Below are 14,571 nucleotides of genomic sequence, written 5' to 3' on the forward strand. Positions count from 1 at the left end.
CCCCGCCCCGCGGCGCTGCCGTACGCTGAGAGCGAGCGGAGGCCGCAGGAGTGCTGTAACATGGCGGCGTCTGGCAGTGGTGGCAGCCGGGCGGATAACGGCTACAGCAGCCAGCAGCCGCGGCGGAGGAAGGGCCCGGGTGCCCTGGCCACTGCCTACCTCGTTATCTACAACGTGGTGATGACGGCGGGGTAAGGACGTGTGCGGGGGCCGCTCGGTGCGGCCGATAGCAGGGGTCTCTCTGGCAGGGGCGCGCCACCCACCTGAGCCCTCCTCCGCGCCCCCTCAGTCTCCTGAGGCCGCCGCCTTCCCCGCACTGGGGAGACGTTTCGCTGCCTGACGGGGCAGTGAGGCGGCCGGCCGGCCGGGGCTCGGCGGGGCTCGTCCCGTCGGAAGCGGCGACCCCCGAGGGCGGCGCTCTGCTGTGCCCGGACGGCTGCCGGGGGGAGCCTGCAGGCTCGGCGGTTTCGGCTCGGACGGGCTGCGGCTGTGTGTGCATGGACGCGTGTGTGTGTGCATGGACGCGCGTGTGTGTGTGTGTGTGTGTGCATGGACGCGTGTGTGTGTGTGCATGGACGCGTGTGTGTGTGCGCATGGACGCGTGTGTGTGTGCATGGACGCGTGTGTGTGTGCATGGACGCGTGTGTGTGTGCATGGACGCGTGTGTGTGTGCATGGAGGCGTGCTTGTGCCCGCCGTGCGTGCGGGTCGGGCTGGCGGCCGGGACCGGCTGGGCAGGGAGCCCCGCTGCGGCTCGGGGAGCTGGACTAGCCGAACTGATGGGTCTCTCTGTGGCTTCTCTCTCTTGTCTGCCCCGTTCGCCCGTACAGTGCGCAGCCCGGGGGCTCCCTCGTGCTGTCACCCGGCACGCCTTACGCTGTCTATAATTCTGAAAGAGACCGACTAAGGATCTTTCTTCCCCCCTTCTCATGTTGTAGGGGGGTGCCTGGTCTCCTCCGGTACGTAAGGCTGCTTGCTTGCTTTCGCGTTTCTCTCCCTCACACACTATAACGATACTCCGGAGCTGGCAAGGGGCCGGTGTCGGTGAATGACCCCGAAGCATGGCCCTGCCCTGCCCCTGCCCTGCCCGTGCTGGGTGTGAGCCCACTCCGCACTGGCCGAGCCCGTCTGCGGCAGATCCTCCTCGCGCCCCTTCCAGGACGCGTTAAGTGGAGCAGCGCAAGTGCGTGTTCCCTGGGAGCTGCTGCGTTTTATAATCGGCACCTTAATTTCCTCTGCAACAGTTTGCTCATCTAGGTGATTGTGTAGATCGCTGTTCTGGGCTCACCACGCCTGCGGTGTGCATTCCACCACTTTTCAGTACAGAGGTGAGCCTAAATGCAGGGATTTATCCGCCGTGGTAGTTCAGAAGGTAGAGCAGTTATCCTTCAGAGCCCTGCGAGATTGTCCCATGAACCATTCATCTGTCACGTGCTTAGGTTGAAGGTGAAAGCTGCTGCCTGTGACATGTGAACTCCAAGGTCTGCCTGATGCTCTGTTCTTGCCCCATAGTGAAATGGAGACTTGGGCCCATTGGTGTGTGCTCTGGTGTGTTCTCAGGCACAAAAATAAAAAACAGCAACAACTGGGGACTCTCAGGATAAGGGAAACTTAGGAGACTTTTTTTTTTTTTTTGAGGCTGTATTGGAATCCAGATAACAATAAAACCATCCTCTGAAAGACTGAGGGTATTTGGGCAAAGAGGCTTTAAAGTGGATCACAAATAAGCCTGTTTTCCGCTAGATAAATCCTGGCAGGCAAGGAATCAGGTGAACAGAACAGGCTCACTATTTTGGGGGAAAATTAGTAAAGAATTAATATAGATAAAATTTATTTCAATAAGGTAATTTGCCATAGTATCTTTGCTGGTGACTGCTGGTACTATTTCAGTTTACAGGATAGTTACACTTAAGTAGAACAAAGGGTAGCTGGGAGGGGAGAGCTGGGTTTTGGTAACGTGCTCATTATACCTATTGGACAATAGGTGTATTCCTGCGCAATGGAACTGCTAAGCAGCCTTCTGGCTTTGTGTGATATTTGCAGGGTATTTCACGTGGAGGGGAATGATAATTACCCACCAGTTTGAAAAAAAAGCCAATTCAAGTATTAGAAACTCAGAAATAAATAGCATAAATCTGTGCTTAGCTTCTTGTTGTCATGTAAAACTTGATCATAATGTTACCTGTTTTCCTGATTTATATTGAAACTCCTAGAAAATTCCAGTCTTGGATGGGATGTGGTTTATGGTGCTTTAATGTGAGTTGTTTTTTTTTTCTGGGCATGTTTGCGATTAGATGATTTCTGCAATTTGGGGAGCTACCACAGGAGATGTGATGAGGGTTTATATCTCTGCATTGTTACCCACTGCCGTTCATTTGGGGTAGGTCACTGATAATTTATCTTCAAATGGATGAGGATTTTGTGCTTCCCCTGCACACTACTGAAATTCAGCAATACGCAACACTGAATTTAGTTCCTTCAAAAGACTTCATAAGGAGTTGGTTGGCTGAAGCTCCGTTGCCCCGTATGAAAAGACAGATACACAGCCGGTGACAGTGATGACTGTCCCTGAGTCAGTCAGAGTGCTCAGACTTGGTTTCTCAGGTAGTGCTGCCTTGGAAAGAAAATTGTGAAAACACCAAAAAAATTCACCAAATGGTGAAGTGATGCTGTTTTTACATGGGTAAAACACATGCACATGGGGTTTTCCTTCTTTTAAAGTGGGGTTTGTTTCATACTCATTGATGAAAAGTTGGCTTTTAAACTGAAACTCACAACTTTGTCATGCAATAAATAGGTACTAAAGTAAATGTTTTAGAATCATAGTTGCCTTATCTATTACTTATTTAAAATGGATCAAGTAACAATTGAAAAATCTCAGCATAATTATTGTATGTACTTTGCATTTGTCTTGAGTTAGCTAAAGAAAACATACTGATTCTAAAAATACTAGATCTTATTCCTAATTTTATACTGCAGTGGAGGTAGTGTATGGATTCCTAGTAATACAATAGCTTTTTGAAAGAGTAAAACACTGGGAAAAGCATATATAACCTGTGGATGCCTAAATGAGGCGGCATGCACTTACTGTTTTGTTCCCATGGTGTGGGTGTTTTCTTTCAGAAAAGGGACCACTGTGATACAATGGGAGTGACCATCCCTCCTGTTGGTTCTCAGCTGTACTCGCTCGTGGTTTTTTGACCATGGTTCCAAGCATTAAGCTGGAGAAAGCATTGCAGCTTTCTTCCCTTGCATTCAGACTGCTATTTTCCTGTGACAGCATGAAGTCATGTAGTCATGCTGGCCCTGGCATAGGAAGCTCATTCTGGAGGCATAGCTGCAGCACAGAAATTATTACCTAAAAACCATGGTTGACCAAAATCAGTGAATAATGGGCAAGGCAGGGAGGGAGGCCATGCTGTTAGCTGAGTGTAAATGTTTTGGTAAGCTGCTTTAAAATGCAATTGTGTTTTAGTTTTAATCAAGGGCTGTAACTGACTAGTACATATGGGCGGAAGTAGCTGATGGTGGTACAAAGAATGAATTTAAGAAGTATTTCTCTTAACAAGATGGATCTTAATGTAGTAGCCTTTGAATTTGCAAGGGTTTGTATTATAGGTGTCAAGCAAAGAGTTCTGGGTTTCACTATCTACACCTTCAGTGACTGGTTGTTGAGTCACAGTACATTTTTCCCTTTTCAGGTGTGTTCACTCCATAGCTTTGCTGTATTTTCTTGCATAAATGATGCAGATCCTCAGTAAACTTTGCATAAGATATCACTTGTAAGAGAAATAAAAGGAATTAAACCAAGGACCTGAGCATGAAGTTTTTCTATCCAGACTGAGCAATGAAAGTAAAAAAAAAAAATTTCTTAGTTTGGATTCATTGAGTAAGAGTGTAAGAGTCTAGCTTAGAGTTTACATGGCAATGGTAATTTAATGAAATGCAACTCCAGCTGGTGTATCAGGTAGACTTTAGTTGTGGGTCAGAGAAAACTGGAAAAACTAATTTACAGCTAAGCTTCCACTTGACAGTAGTGCCTTTTCCTGCCCTTTTAAACTTCTCACCAAGTTTCTTTTTCAGTTGATCTTCCTTGCTTTCACCTACTCCTATTCTATTCTCTCTAGTTGTAGAGGGTGAAGAACTATTTAAGAATCACCAAAGCAGGACAGAGGTGCTAAAAGCTTCAATACAAACTAGGCACGTCTTTTAATTTTGTGCAGATTAATACTTTGATCTGTATTAAATGCTTTTTGAAGGATAGTAAATGGAATGGAAAGTCCAGTCTTTCTGGAGTCAGTGACCCATCGGGGAGGGTGGAGTTGAGCAAGGGGCTGTAGGTCCTCCTGGACCCACTTTACCAATCCTTTGGTTAAGGTGAGAGCAGTTTGCAGGCACAACAGAGAACCGGTATCTTGTGCAATCTGACAAGTTGCTTAATTCAGCAAAGTTTCTCAACAAACAGGGAAGGTTAGGAAAAATAGACAGCTACGAACAGGACAGTGCCAACCTTACTGGTTTATTCGATGCTGAAGTCCAAATACAAAATTGATCTCATTCTTTCTTTGTAAACAGCAATTACTTGGCAAATGTTTGTCTTTGGGTTTCACAAGGCAGCTTTAACTGCAATAACTTGCCACTTCTGAAAAAACGGGCGGCTTGTTTCTTGTTCCCTATTTCTCTTTGCCAGTCCTGCTGCTTTTCTTTGGTGCTTTTCTTCTGAGAAGTCCAGGTAAAAATGAAATGACGTTTTTTCAGTTGTACTAACAAATGTTACAAACACAGATTTGCACGCCAGAGTTACTATTACTGAAAAAGCTGAATTTCACAGTGTATTTCAAACAATTACTACACTTGGGACAATGTTGGTATATACTTCATAATACCTAAGCTAACATGGTACTTGTAGGCATCTAACATGCCATAATTTAAGGGAGTTTCTTCATCTTCCCTGTTGCAAAACCACAGCTGCGGATTTTGTTTCCGAAGCATAAAAAGGTATTGCATAGTTATGGACTTTCTACGTGTATGCACACACTTCCACTGAGCTGCACTGTTATTAGCAGAGATGCTTGGTGACTGTTATCACAAGCTTTGTAACAACACTTCTGGGTTTAGAGGGAGGTGGAGGTAAAGTAGGGTGGCATTAAGAGTAGCTGAGGGCAGGACAGCCAGGATGAGCCTGTCAGTGAAAAGTCTGGGGAGCTGCTGGTAAGGATTCCTACTTGTTGACCAAATCCTTCTCCCCATATTTCCATTGCTACAAGCAATTGAAAACTAAAGTTAACTGTAGATGCTATGTCCAAGTGAAAAAGTGTTTGACCAGGGTGTACTCACCTTAGTTTTGTGGCTTGTCCTAGACTTCACTGAAGAATTCCTGAGGCTGTGGATAGCTGTGGTAGTGAAAGATGTTACTGTGTTGCCAGGACTGGAGGAAAAATTCTTAGAATTGCTTCCTAAAGTGCCTGAGGGGAAAATCATTAGGGTTAGCAGGTCACAGGTTTATGGTATAGCTGCAGTTTTATAGGCACTACTTCTGCAGGCCGAGGTGTATTTGTTGCTTAACAGGGGAGCTGGGACAGGAATGGCCATTGCTGCCTTCAAGGCTTTTTAGCAGGCTCAATTTTCTCACTTATCCATAACTGTTTCTCATAAAATATATGCTAGCAATTAAGCTGGGTGGTCTACCGTAAAGTCTGAGGGTTTATTTTGAACTGAAACATTAAAATTACTGCCTTCTGGATCTCAATTGTTTATGTCATACTTTTTTAACGTATGGTATGGTAAGAGATCTTTGACTAGCAGCAAATGATTTTCCGCTCTAAACTAAACAAAATGTGATGCCCGTCTTACTTAAACTTCCATGACTAAATTAAATGCAGCTCATAAAAAAAATGAACTTAGACATTAAAGATAATGGTATTGTGTTGGTGCTGAACAATGCTTAAAAAACGTGTAATCTTTAACTTTGATAAATTTGCAGAGAATCCAGATATTTAATGTTTTCTATGTCGTATGGGTTGGCAGAAAGTATCTTTCAGTGCAATTCTATGCTATGCCTGTTGCATCCTCCCGTATCAGAAGAGGGGTTAAAGCTTTCTTTGTATTTATGCTCTGCTTAATGTCTCCTTATCTTAAGCTTCTTTCTCTCTTTCAGATGGCTTGTTATTGCAGTTGGTCTAGTTCGAGCATACCTGGCTAAAGGTAGCTACCATAGCCTTTACTATTCAATAGAAAAGCCCCTGAAATTCTTCCAAACTGGAGCTTTGCTTGAGGTAGGTGTAGTCTTCTCCCCTAGCATTACTGATACTTGCATGTCTTGTTTTGTAGTAATAAGGTAGTCTTTGTTGAACAGTGTGTTTATACAGTGTTTTGAAGGTAAATGTAAGAAAAATGCCTTCGCACAACTGCTGAGTTTTTCCTTTTAACAATCAGTTAGGGAGCTTGCTGCCTGCTATTTAGCTTGAGCAGCAGAGCTAAATATTAAGTTCAGTCTTTGAAATACAAATATAAAATCTTAAGCTCTTGTGGTAGAGCTAAGTATGTTTCTGAATTGCTTCACTTGAAATGTTGGTGATTTGTTTTTTTTTTCTTTTTGTTCTAGATTCTGCACTGTGCGTTTGGTAAGCTTATAAATTTTCAGTTTTATTGTTTTTATAGAAGACTGCAGTTTTAGCAATGTATTAGCACGAAAAATGTTATGGTCTATGAATTGCCAGATTTCATTCTTGCATAACTTACTAATTTTTTGCTTGAAGTACATTCCAATCTTTTCCTAAATAATTTTACAAGTTACATCAGAAAAAGGAAAAGAATGTAGCGGGTTTTCAGTTACTTGACATTCTGTTTTTATCTAGATCCTTCCAATGCTACAAATCTTAGAGCAGTTTATAAATGTTTTATAGTAGATCATTACTCTCAATCTCTACATCCTATAATCTTCTGTACCAAGCTGTCTTTCCTCCAGAAAATATTTCTAGTTGGAACTAATTTAAAATCTGATAAAAATAACACTTCAAGCATGTAACTTTGCTCACATCTCTAGAGTGTAGATGTAAGTTGTAAAATTAGGAAGGGGTAGCCACTCTATCCTGGATTTGGCTGTGCTTTAATGGAACTGTTTGGGAGAACTTAAGGCTTGACTAGCCAGTTCTTGATAGCCTGTACTGTGAGGCTTCTTTGATAGCTTGGTAGTAGGAATTCAGTCGTTTATGTGTAGCCATGGGCGAGTAGCAGTGTTATGGTTCAGTCAGCCTGAAGAGCCTCTGTCTGAGTGACAGGGTTGTCAGGTTAGTTGTTGTGAGTAGTGAACAGTTTGGCCACAGCATTTGCATGTTTTATTCATAGAATAGATGATGTGTCTCAGTTTCTGCAAGACCAAAGCCGGTGTGCTATGAAAGGGAGCAATGCCTGTCTACATACCTTTGCTTAACTCTGTTTTTTGTAAACAATCCAGTCTTCACAAAGAGACAGTCTTATGTTTAAGTAGTTGGTCTTGTGATTTTAAGTGTGCTTGAGCTCCTACCTGAATGCTTGCTAGCCACCATTTAAAGAGTAAGATGGCATTAAGGTTCCTAAAGCTGCAGCTATAAACTTGCTGCTTTTCACGTATTGTGCAGATAATTTACATACTGGAGGGTGTAGTAGATTGCTGGTTCATATTGAATTTCTGTGCAAAAGATTTTTTTTTTTTTGTTGTTACTGGATAACCAAATGTGTTAGTTGGAAAACTTAAGTTCATATACATAACTTTGTCAGCAGAGGGCAGTCTAATTCTTTATTTGATACAGTAGTGCTGACCTTCCTGCATAATTTATTCTGAAAATGTTATCTTATAAAGGGCAGTCTGTAGACTGTTCACAGATCATATCAAGAAATTAATGATCAATAAATGACCCTTCAAACTGGTGTAAAGGCTTCTGAGTAAACTATATGTTGCCTGTGCTGCCAAGACAGTCCTTCCTATACCAGTTTATTTTACTGAATGTTAATCACTGTTGTTTTTTTTTTTTTTTACCAGAATAAACCATACTTACATTAAAAAATTCTCAAAAATCAATAATAACTTGAAAGCTTAGAACTCTGATTTAACAAGTGACAAGAAGGACAATTTATCGCTTTCAGATAAAATGCTATTTTACCATCCTAAATCTATAATATTCTGTTTTCTTAAGCTAAACTTGTCTGCAGATGCCAGTGTGTGCTAATTTTCTAATGAAATCTAAGAAAGAGTGTAAAAATGTGTGAGAAAAAGATAATTCAACCAACATAATTCAACCAACAATATATGTCCACACAAATTGGGGAGAATCCTGTGTTTCACCTTCCAGGCAGGGGCAGAACAGCCGACAAGATGACTGTAGCAGCCTGGCTGTGTGCAAAGCCAATAATTCTGGCTCACTTGATTTGAGGTGTGGATCCATTTAGCCCTGTTATACTCAGTTGCACAATTTAGGACTGGTGAAGAGAGCCATTAGTGGAATGTTGCAACATTTCATATCATTATAATTCCATCTTTTTGCTTTCCCTAACAAAGTTTTTTTACAAAATCTCCACTTATTATAATTGCCCATGGATTTATTTTATTTTTCTGTTAATGGAAGTATTTGTCAGCTAAATAAAGTGAGGGGTTTTTTGCACAGCTGGATATGCTGCCATTGTCTGCTGTAGTCTTACTGACTCCAGTAAAAGTTTGTGTGCAAGGAGAAACAGGAAACTTGCAGATTCTTTTGCCCCCAGTAAACTAATTGCTGTAACTAGAGCTGTAATTCTCTGTGAGTAGAGGAGCTTATATGTGACAGATGGCTGTGTGTATCAGCATAACTTTTCTCTCCACATCTTTTGAGCGGAATCTGAAATGTTAGCATCTGTGAGGCAAGTTCTTCAAAATAGGAAGATTGATAGGGGAATGTATCTATCAAGCACTATTGAGAACAGACCTTTGACATGTGGCAAAGATTTAAAAAATGAAGGAGAGCTCTACAGAAAGGAGATAATATGTAGCCCAGAGACCAAGAGGACACACTGAAAACCAAGCAAATGGGAAGTGACTATGCAATTCCTTGACTTGTGTAGCAGACAGAACCCAAGAGTATGCATGGCATTGACAGCATGGAAGAGCTTCTCCCTGGAGGAACTTGGTTTGGAAAAAGGTGATAGGAGCTGCCAAAATGTGGAAGCAATACTAGTAGTACAGGCATTTTGTGAAAGTAATAAAGAAAAGCAGGAAGGCTTTGGTGAGTACAGGCCCAGCCTACAGAACTGCTACAGTACCAGCGTTCCTCCCATAGCAGTGCTCACCAGTAGCCCTGTGGTAAGCCAAAGTCAGCACTAGTGGACGTTGCATTAGTCTGCTCAGTTAGGAGGTTACCAGGGCTCCACCTGTAAGCTATGCATATAGCCTGTTCTCAGTGGGAACTCCATGGAAGAGAGGAAGCACTTGCTGGGAGTTGAAGGATTTCCTCTGGATGGTGGAGTCCAGGGTCTGAGGGAGAGGTCCGGGTATGTCTTACCTGGTGCTTGGTTCTGGACCTGAACCCTCTGTCAAGTACTGCTCTAGCATGTGAAATGTTGCGTAAGTGGTGACAGGTGTTTTTAAAAATGCCAAGCTTAAAATTGACTGTCAGGTAGCTTTTCACTGCAGTGAATAAATAATTAGAGGCAAGTAATGTTTATTTAAATTGTAGCTGATGAGTCACTTATTTTGATCTCCTGGTTTTGGCATAGATGAGCATTGTCTTGGCTGTAATGAAAACTCCTGTGTGTCTAACTTGTGAGATAATCTTAGATGGTTCATACACAGTCTTTCTGGCTTATTTATAGATTTGTTTGCAAGAATGTTAGGGTATCTTGTATAGGGAGGGATGATTAAATTGTATAAAAGGAAAGGTCTGTTATAGGAGTGAACCTTTGTGTACAGACTGTGGGGTTTTAATAGCACCCCTTTTTGTGTTGTCTGTGTAACAGACTACAGTTCTGCCCTGAGGTTTTACAACGGAAATTAGATTGTGAACCATTCATGATGAAACCGGAGAGAACTGTGTGTAGGATTTTTCCTGCAGAGTAGCCCTCAGCAACTTTCAATGCTACTCTACCTTTTACTCTAAAAGATTAACATAATGACTGTGTGACTAACAATAATTCTAATGAAACTTGCTTTTAGCTTTTCTTCTTCCTTTTTCCTCTCCTGCGTTTCAACTTTTTCTTTACTTCTTCCTGAGGTTCTTGTGTTGCTTGCTTAGTTTTAGAAGCACTTTTACAGTATTTTGGGAGCTGCATCTGCTTTTGTGTTTGTCTTCATCATGCTATTACAAGAAAATAAAACTTTGTGCTGTAAGTGTTAGAAGACCTGGGTGTGTAGGATCCTTTTAGTAGCAGTTTAATCAGCACCTCAGAACTTAGACCAGTAAAATCTGCTTCCTTGAGAAAATCGTAAAATTATTTCTGTGTCTACAACACATCAGCTATTCCTTGGAGTTTGGTTTGGGTTTGTTTTGGTTTTGGTGTTGTGTTTTTTTTTTTCTTAAGTTATATTCCTAAGAAGGAATTGTGAACTTTATCAGACTATGAGCTGCATCAGTGTTCCTTCAAAATAGTTCTAGCTTTTGCTTGCTGTTTTGAGGCTTATATTGTGCAGAATATCTTTATTTTTAGTCTTTGAATCACAATAATAAGAAATATCTTGGATAGTTCAGTGAAAAAGGGTTTATTTGAAAGAGTGTATAGCAGAGCTATTTGTTTGAGGTTATCTCATTCAGCTGTTTTATGTATTAAGGAATGTGCTGTGATTGAAGGCTGGTTAGTTTTATTTGCATTTTGATGCACAAAGTCTTATCAGTTACACTACATTAGGCTGTAAAAACATAGGACAGACTTCATACTCTCAAATTGAAAGAAACGAATACTTTCCTTCCAAAGAAATTAAAATAACTGGACTTTGGCTTAGCTGTGGTTTATTTCCCCACCCCAATAGTCAGAAATATGTACTAATTGCAAAATATCTTCCAGGCATTGTTCCATCTTCTGTTGTTCTGACTGCTTTCCAAGTGATGTCAAGAGTTTTCCTCACGTGGGCAGTAACACATAGTGTGAAAGAGGTAAGTTAAGCTACAAAATAGGTAGAAAAACTAATAACCCATGCTATAAAGCAAGTGTTGATCTCATTTTCTTTAAAATGACATGTTTGTATCCCAACATCTGAAATTTATGTGACTTTTGTGGATGAAAAGAAATAGATCTGCCATCATCTTTTATTGACAGTCAAATAGATTGAAGTCCGATGTGCTCACCATAAGACATCTAGCTCGTGAATAGGTTTTGTAGTGCTTACTGAAAGTTAGAGAGGTTGCAATGTGTAATACATAACCCAGAATTGAGGACAGCATTCTAGTATTGATCTCACCAGTGCCATAATTAGTAGTAAAATCTCCTCATTGCCCCTCTCTTTCATGCACAATTTGCTTTCTTTACCATGGCACATGAGAGCTCTCCGTCAGCTGTTTGTGCACAGCAATGCCTGGATGTTCTCTGTTACCCCTCTCCAGGAAAATCTTCCCCTTGTCCTTCATGCATTTTTCTTGCATTCAAGCACAGGTGGGTTTTTGAGCCTGTGAATTTTTTCTCATTGCTCTACTTTACACAGACCTTTGCAGAATCTTTTGGAAGCTGTCTTATTTGGAAAGTATTTGTGACAGCTGTTTTAAAATCTGAACATGCTTTAATTGATACAACTCATGCTGAGTCTTTCATCTGAACACCTTGTAGTAGCCCAGATGCGCTGCATGTGTGGTGTTACTTTAGCCAACAAATTTTACTGGTTTTCTTCTTATTAAAGAGGGAAGTCAGTCTTGATGCCAGTGTCGGCGTACCTGCCTGAAATAAGAGATGGTCTTCTAGTGTCATATGCATGAGATCTTTTGTGACTTGACATGAAGAATGTCTTAAGGAGCTTGTCTTATTACCAAGTCTTCAGGGAAGCTGCTCTTTTTTCCTTACTCCTTACTGTATTATCAGAGTTTCCATCCACACGTAGAGTAACATAAGTCACTGTAGCTCCTAGTAATTGACAGCTCATTCTGATATTATGATGCTTGTTCATGTGGAGCCATAGTTTAATACTGTTTAAAGTGGAGGAATATTATTTTTCTAAAAAAAAAAAAAAAAAAAAAACCCCAACAAAAACCCCCGAAAAAAAAACCCCACACCAAAATCTTGGAAATACGTTCTGATGGATTTCACTTTTGCTGCAAATAAATGTACTCCAGCCTCTTAATCGACTAGAGATAAATAGTAGATTTTGACCCCCCCAAAAAACCCATGTAATCTAAAGACAGATTTTAGATACATGCATAAAATATTTTTAAAGAGCTATGCTTGTCATTTTGCTAGTTACCTGTATGAAGTTGGGGAACTTGGTGCTTTGTAATGAACAGCGGTAGTGTGTTTCTTATGAATTGCCTCCTGCTTTTGAAATAACCCAAGTGTTCAAGGTTGAACTGCATGGATTAGGATTATTCCCTGTGTTGTCTGTTAGGCATCAAAGGCAAGTCTGTAAAATGATTGTGGATTAGAGTTTTTTGAAACTTTATGCCCACACTCTCACTGGAGAAAACCAGCAAAATGGGAGAAAATGTGAGCAACAAGTTCAGCCCAATATTCAGTGTTTAACAAGGAAGGACTTTTTTAACAAGGATTCTTTCAACAATATTACACATAGGGTTTTTTTTTTTCCTCACGTCTGTGTGGTCTTGTAGCTATAGTCTTGTGATAGACTGTATTATGTGTTACTTTATTAATGTCTTAAAAAGTGGCCATAAGAATGGTAAGGAAGAGGAATCCTGTGATGAGTTTTTCACCTGTGACTTAGAAAATAAATCCAATTAAGAGGTTGTATTCTGACCTCTCACCTTCCCCCCAGCCAGAGAGCATACAGTCTCACCTGGAGAAATTGAAAGTGTCACAAGTGTTCTACTTTTTCTAAAGGGCTGTCTGCACAAGTGAGCTCCATGGTGAAGTCCAGGATTAAATTCTCACACAACTTTATGGAACTTGTAAGCTATGCAGTTGCATGATGAGGTTCTTGTAAAATAAAACTCAGTTATCCTCTTTAACTTTTTGAGTGAGACTTGTTCGGTATCTTGCTTTTCCAGACTGTTTTCATATATAATACAGTTAAAAGAAGAAACATGTATTGCATCCCTCCTTTCTGTCAGAATACACTTCTGGATATGTGATGTGATTTGAAGCATGCTTCTTGCTACTAACATGTTTGTGCTTTTTGTTGAATTTAGTGCTGATGTGTTGTTAAATTCAATACAAAAGTATTTATAATAAATGTTAAAGCATGGCAAATGTTAAAGCGCTGCACACTTTGAGTAGCAACGAGATTCCCCTTACCTCCATCGTGAGTAGCTGTTAGCTTAGTGGAGAAGGGCCTGGCCTGGCATGTAATACAGTACTTGCATTTGTTTTGTCATTACATCAGAAAGGAGTCAGTTTGAGTTTCACAGTTTCTTCTACAAAGGAGGAAAGAGAATGCGCAGTTTGGTGTGAAGGGCTAGAAGAAGGTAGGCATAGGACAACAGGAGGTGCCCTTAAGTTTGAAGTTGTCTTTCTGAATTTGGGTAAACAATGAGATCATCTGGTGACACCAAGGCAGGCCTTCCTAGAGTTCCATTCTGATAGATAATTCTGCACCCTGTTCTGATTAAATTATGTCAGCAGTGATTTAGTGCTTGTCCACTCGGGTTCAGTTACAGATATATCACAGATAAGTATAGTATGTATTTAGAGGAACCTTTCTAGAACATGCAGAGGGAGAGGTGTGAAGATGACATATACAGTATATTGAACTGGTAATTAAGACTCTAGTATCTGCAGTTGTGAGTTGACATCTTCAGTCAGTAACAAAGCATGTTAAAAGGGGAAGAACATCTTAAATTATGATAGCTAAGACTAAGTTGTAGTAAGAGAAGCCCAAGTTGCAAAGTTCGGAACTCTAAATGAGCGAGTGCAGTTGAAAAGCCTGATTCATCACTGCTTTACATCTATGTAAAATTTAGTAATTCTGTGTAACACAAATGTCTGTCAGGGCCTTTGTGCCTTCTGTGAAGCTTTCTCTCTGGAGGGAGACATGCTGTTTCTGCACTGGATTGCTTAGTTATTTGTTTAGCTGAAATTTTCTGCAAATAATTTGTCAAACTGTTACTCTTAATGTGGAGAAATCTGTAGAATTTCCCTTTCTGTGCATAAGGAGAACAGTAAAAACCTGCTAGGCTTTATTTCATCAATTCCCAATTGTCATCTTTGTATCTTAAGAGGCTATGGGTTCTCTTGTGTTTTAACAAACATTTTGTGCTATTCATAATACTGAAGATAAGCTAAACTATATTTAGAACCCTCCCTGATGATAAATAGGTTTGAAACATAGGCCAAAAAATATGTTCATTGTATAACTGGCATATTAAGACAGTTGGACAAGTAAGTTGCAAATAAAGCATAAAATGTGTTTTGACTTTGTCCAACACCTCCTTCAAAGACTAGCATGAAAAAGTAGAGGAAGAGAAATTGAATT

The 14,571-nt window shown here is 40.8% G+C and overlaps 1 protein-coding gene and 1 long non-coding RNA gene across 5 annotated transcripts in view; one reads left to right on the plus strand and one right to left on the minus strand.

Moving 5' to 3' along the window:
- Nucleotides 1–14,571, plus strand: part of HACD2 (3-hydroxyacyl-CoA dehydratase 2) — a 23,888-nt gene continuing 9,317 nt past the window's right edge. For 2 of the 4 annotated variants that reach the window (XR_010610851.1, XM_065671427.1), the window contains exons 1-4: nucleotides 1–191; nucleotides 6,157–6,274; nucleotides 6,604–6,622; nucleotides 11,007–11,095. Coding sequence is in view for 3 of the 4 variants with exons in the window: in XM_065671427.1 (XP_065527499.1) it covers nucleotides 61–191; nucleotides 6,157–6,274; nucleotides 6,604–6,622; nucleotides 11,007–11,095 (357 nt within the window). In the remaining variant the exon portion in view is untranslated. Of the gene's footprint in view, nucleotides 192–5,105; nucleotides 5,211–6,156; nucleotides 6,275–6,603; nucleotides 6,623–11,006; nucleotides 11,096–14,571 lie in introns of those variants that run through there. The other 2 variants (XM_065671429.1, XM_065671430.1) reach the window with 2 other exon arrangements.
- LOC136010359 (uncharacterized) overlaps nucleotides 4,559–14,571 on the minus strand; it is a 25,336-nt gene continuing 15,323 nt past the window's right edge. The window contains exons 2-3 of the long non-coding RNA XR_010610852.1: nucleotides 5,337–5,464; nucleotides 4,559–4,762 (exon numbers count right to left, since the gene is read on the minus strand). This is a non-coding gene — a long non-coding RNA (uncharacterized LOC136010359). The remainder of the gene's footprint in view (nucleotides 4,763–5,336; nucleotides 5,465–14,571) is intronic.

Source organism: Lathamus discolor, chromosome 3 (assembly GCF_037157495.1).
Source record: "Lathamus discolor isolate bLatDis1 chromosome 3, bLatDis1.hap1, whole genome shotgun sequence".
NCBI lineage: Eukaryota > Metazoa > Chordata > Aves > Psittaciformes > Psittacidae > Lathamus > Lathamus discolor.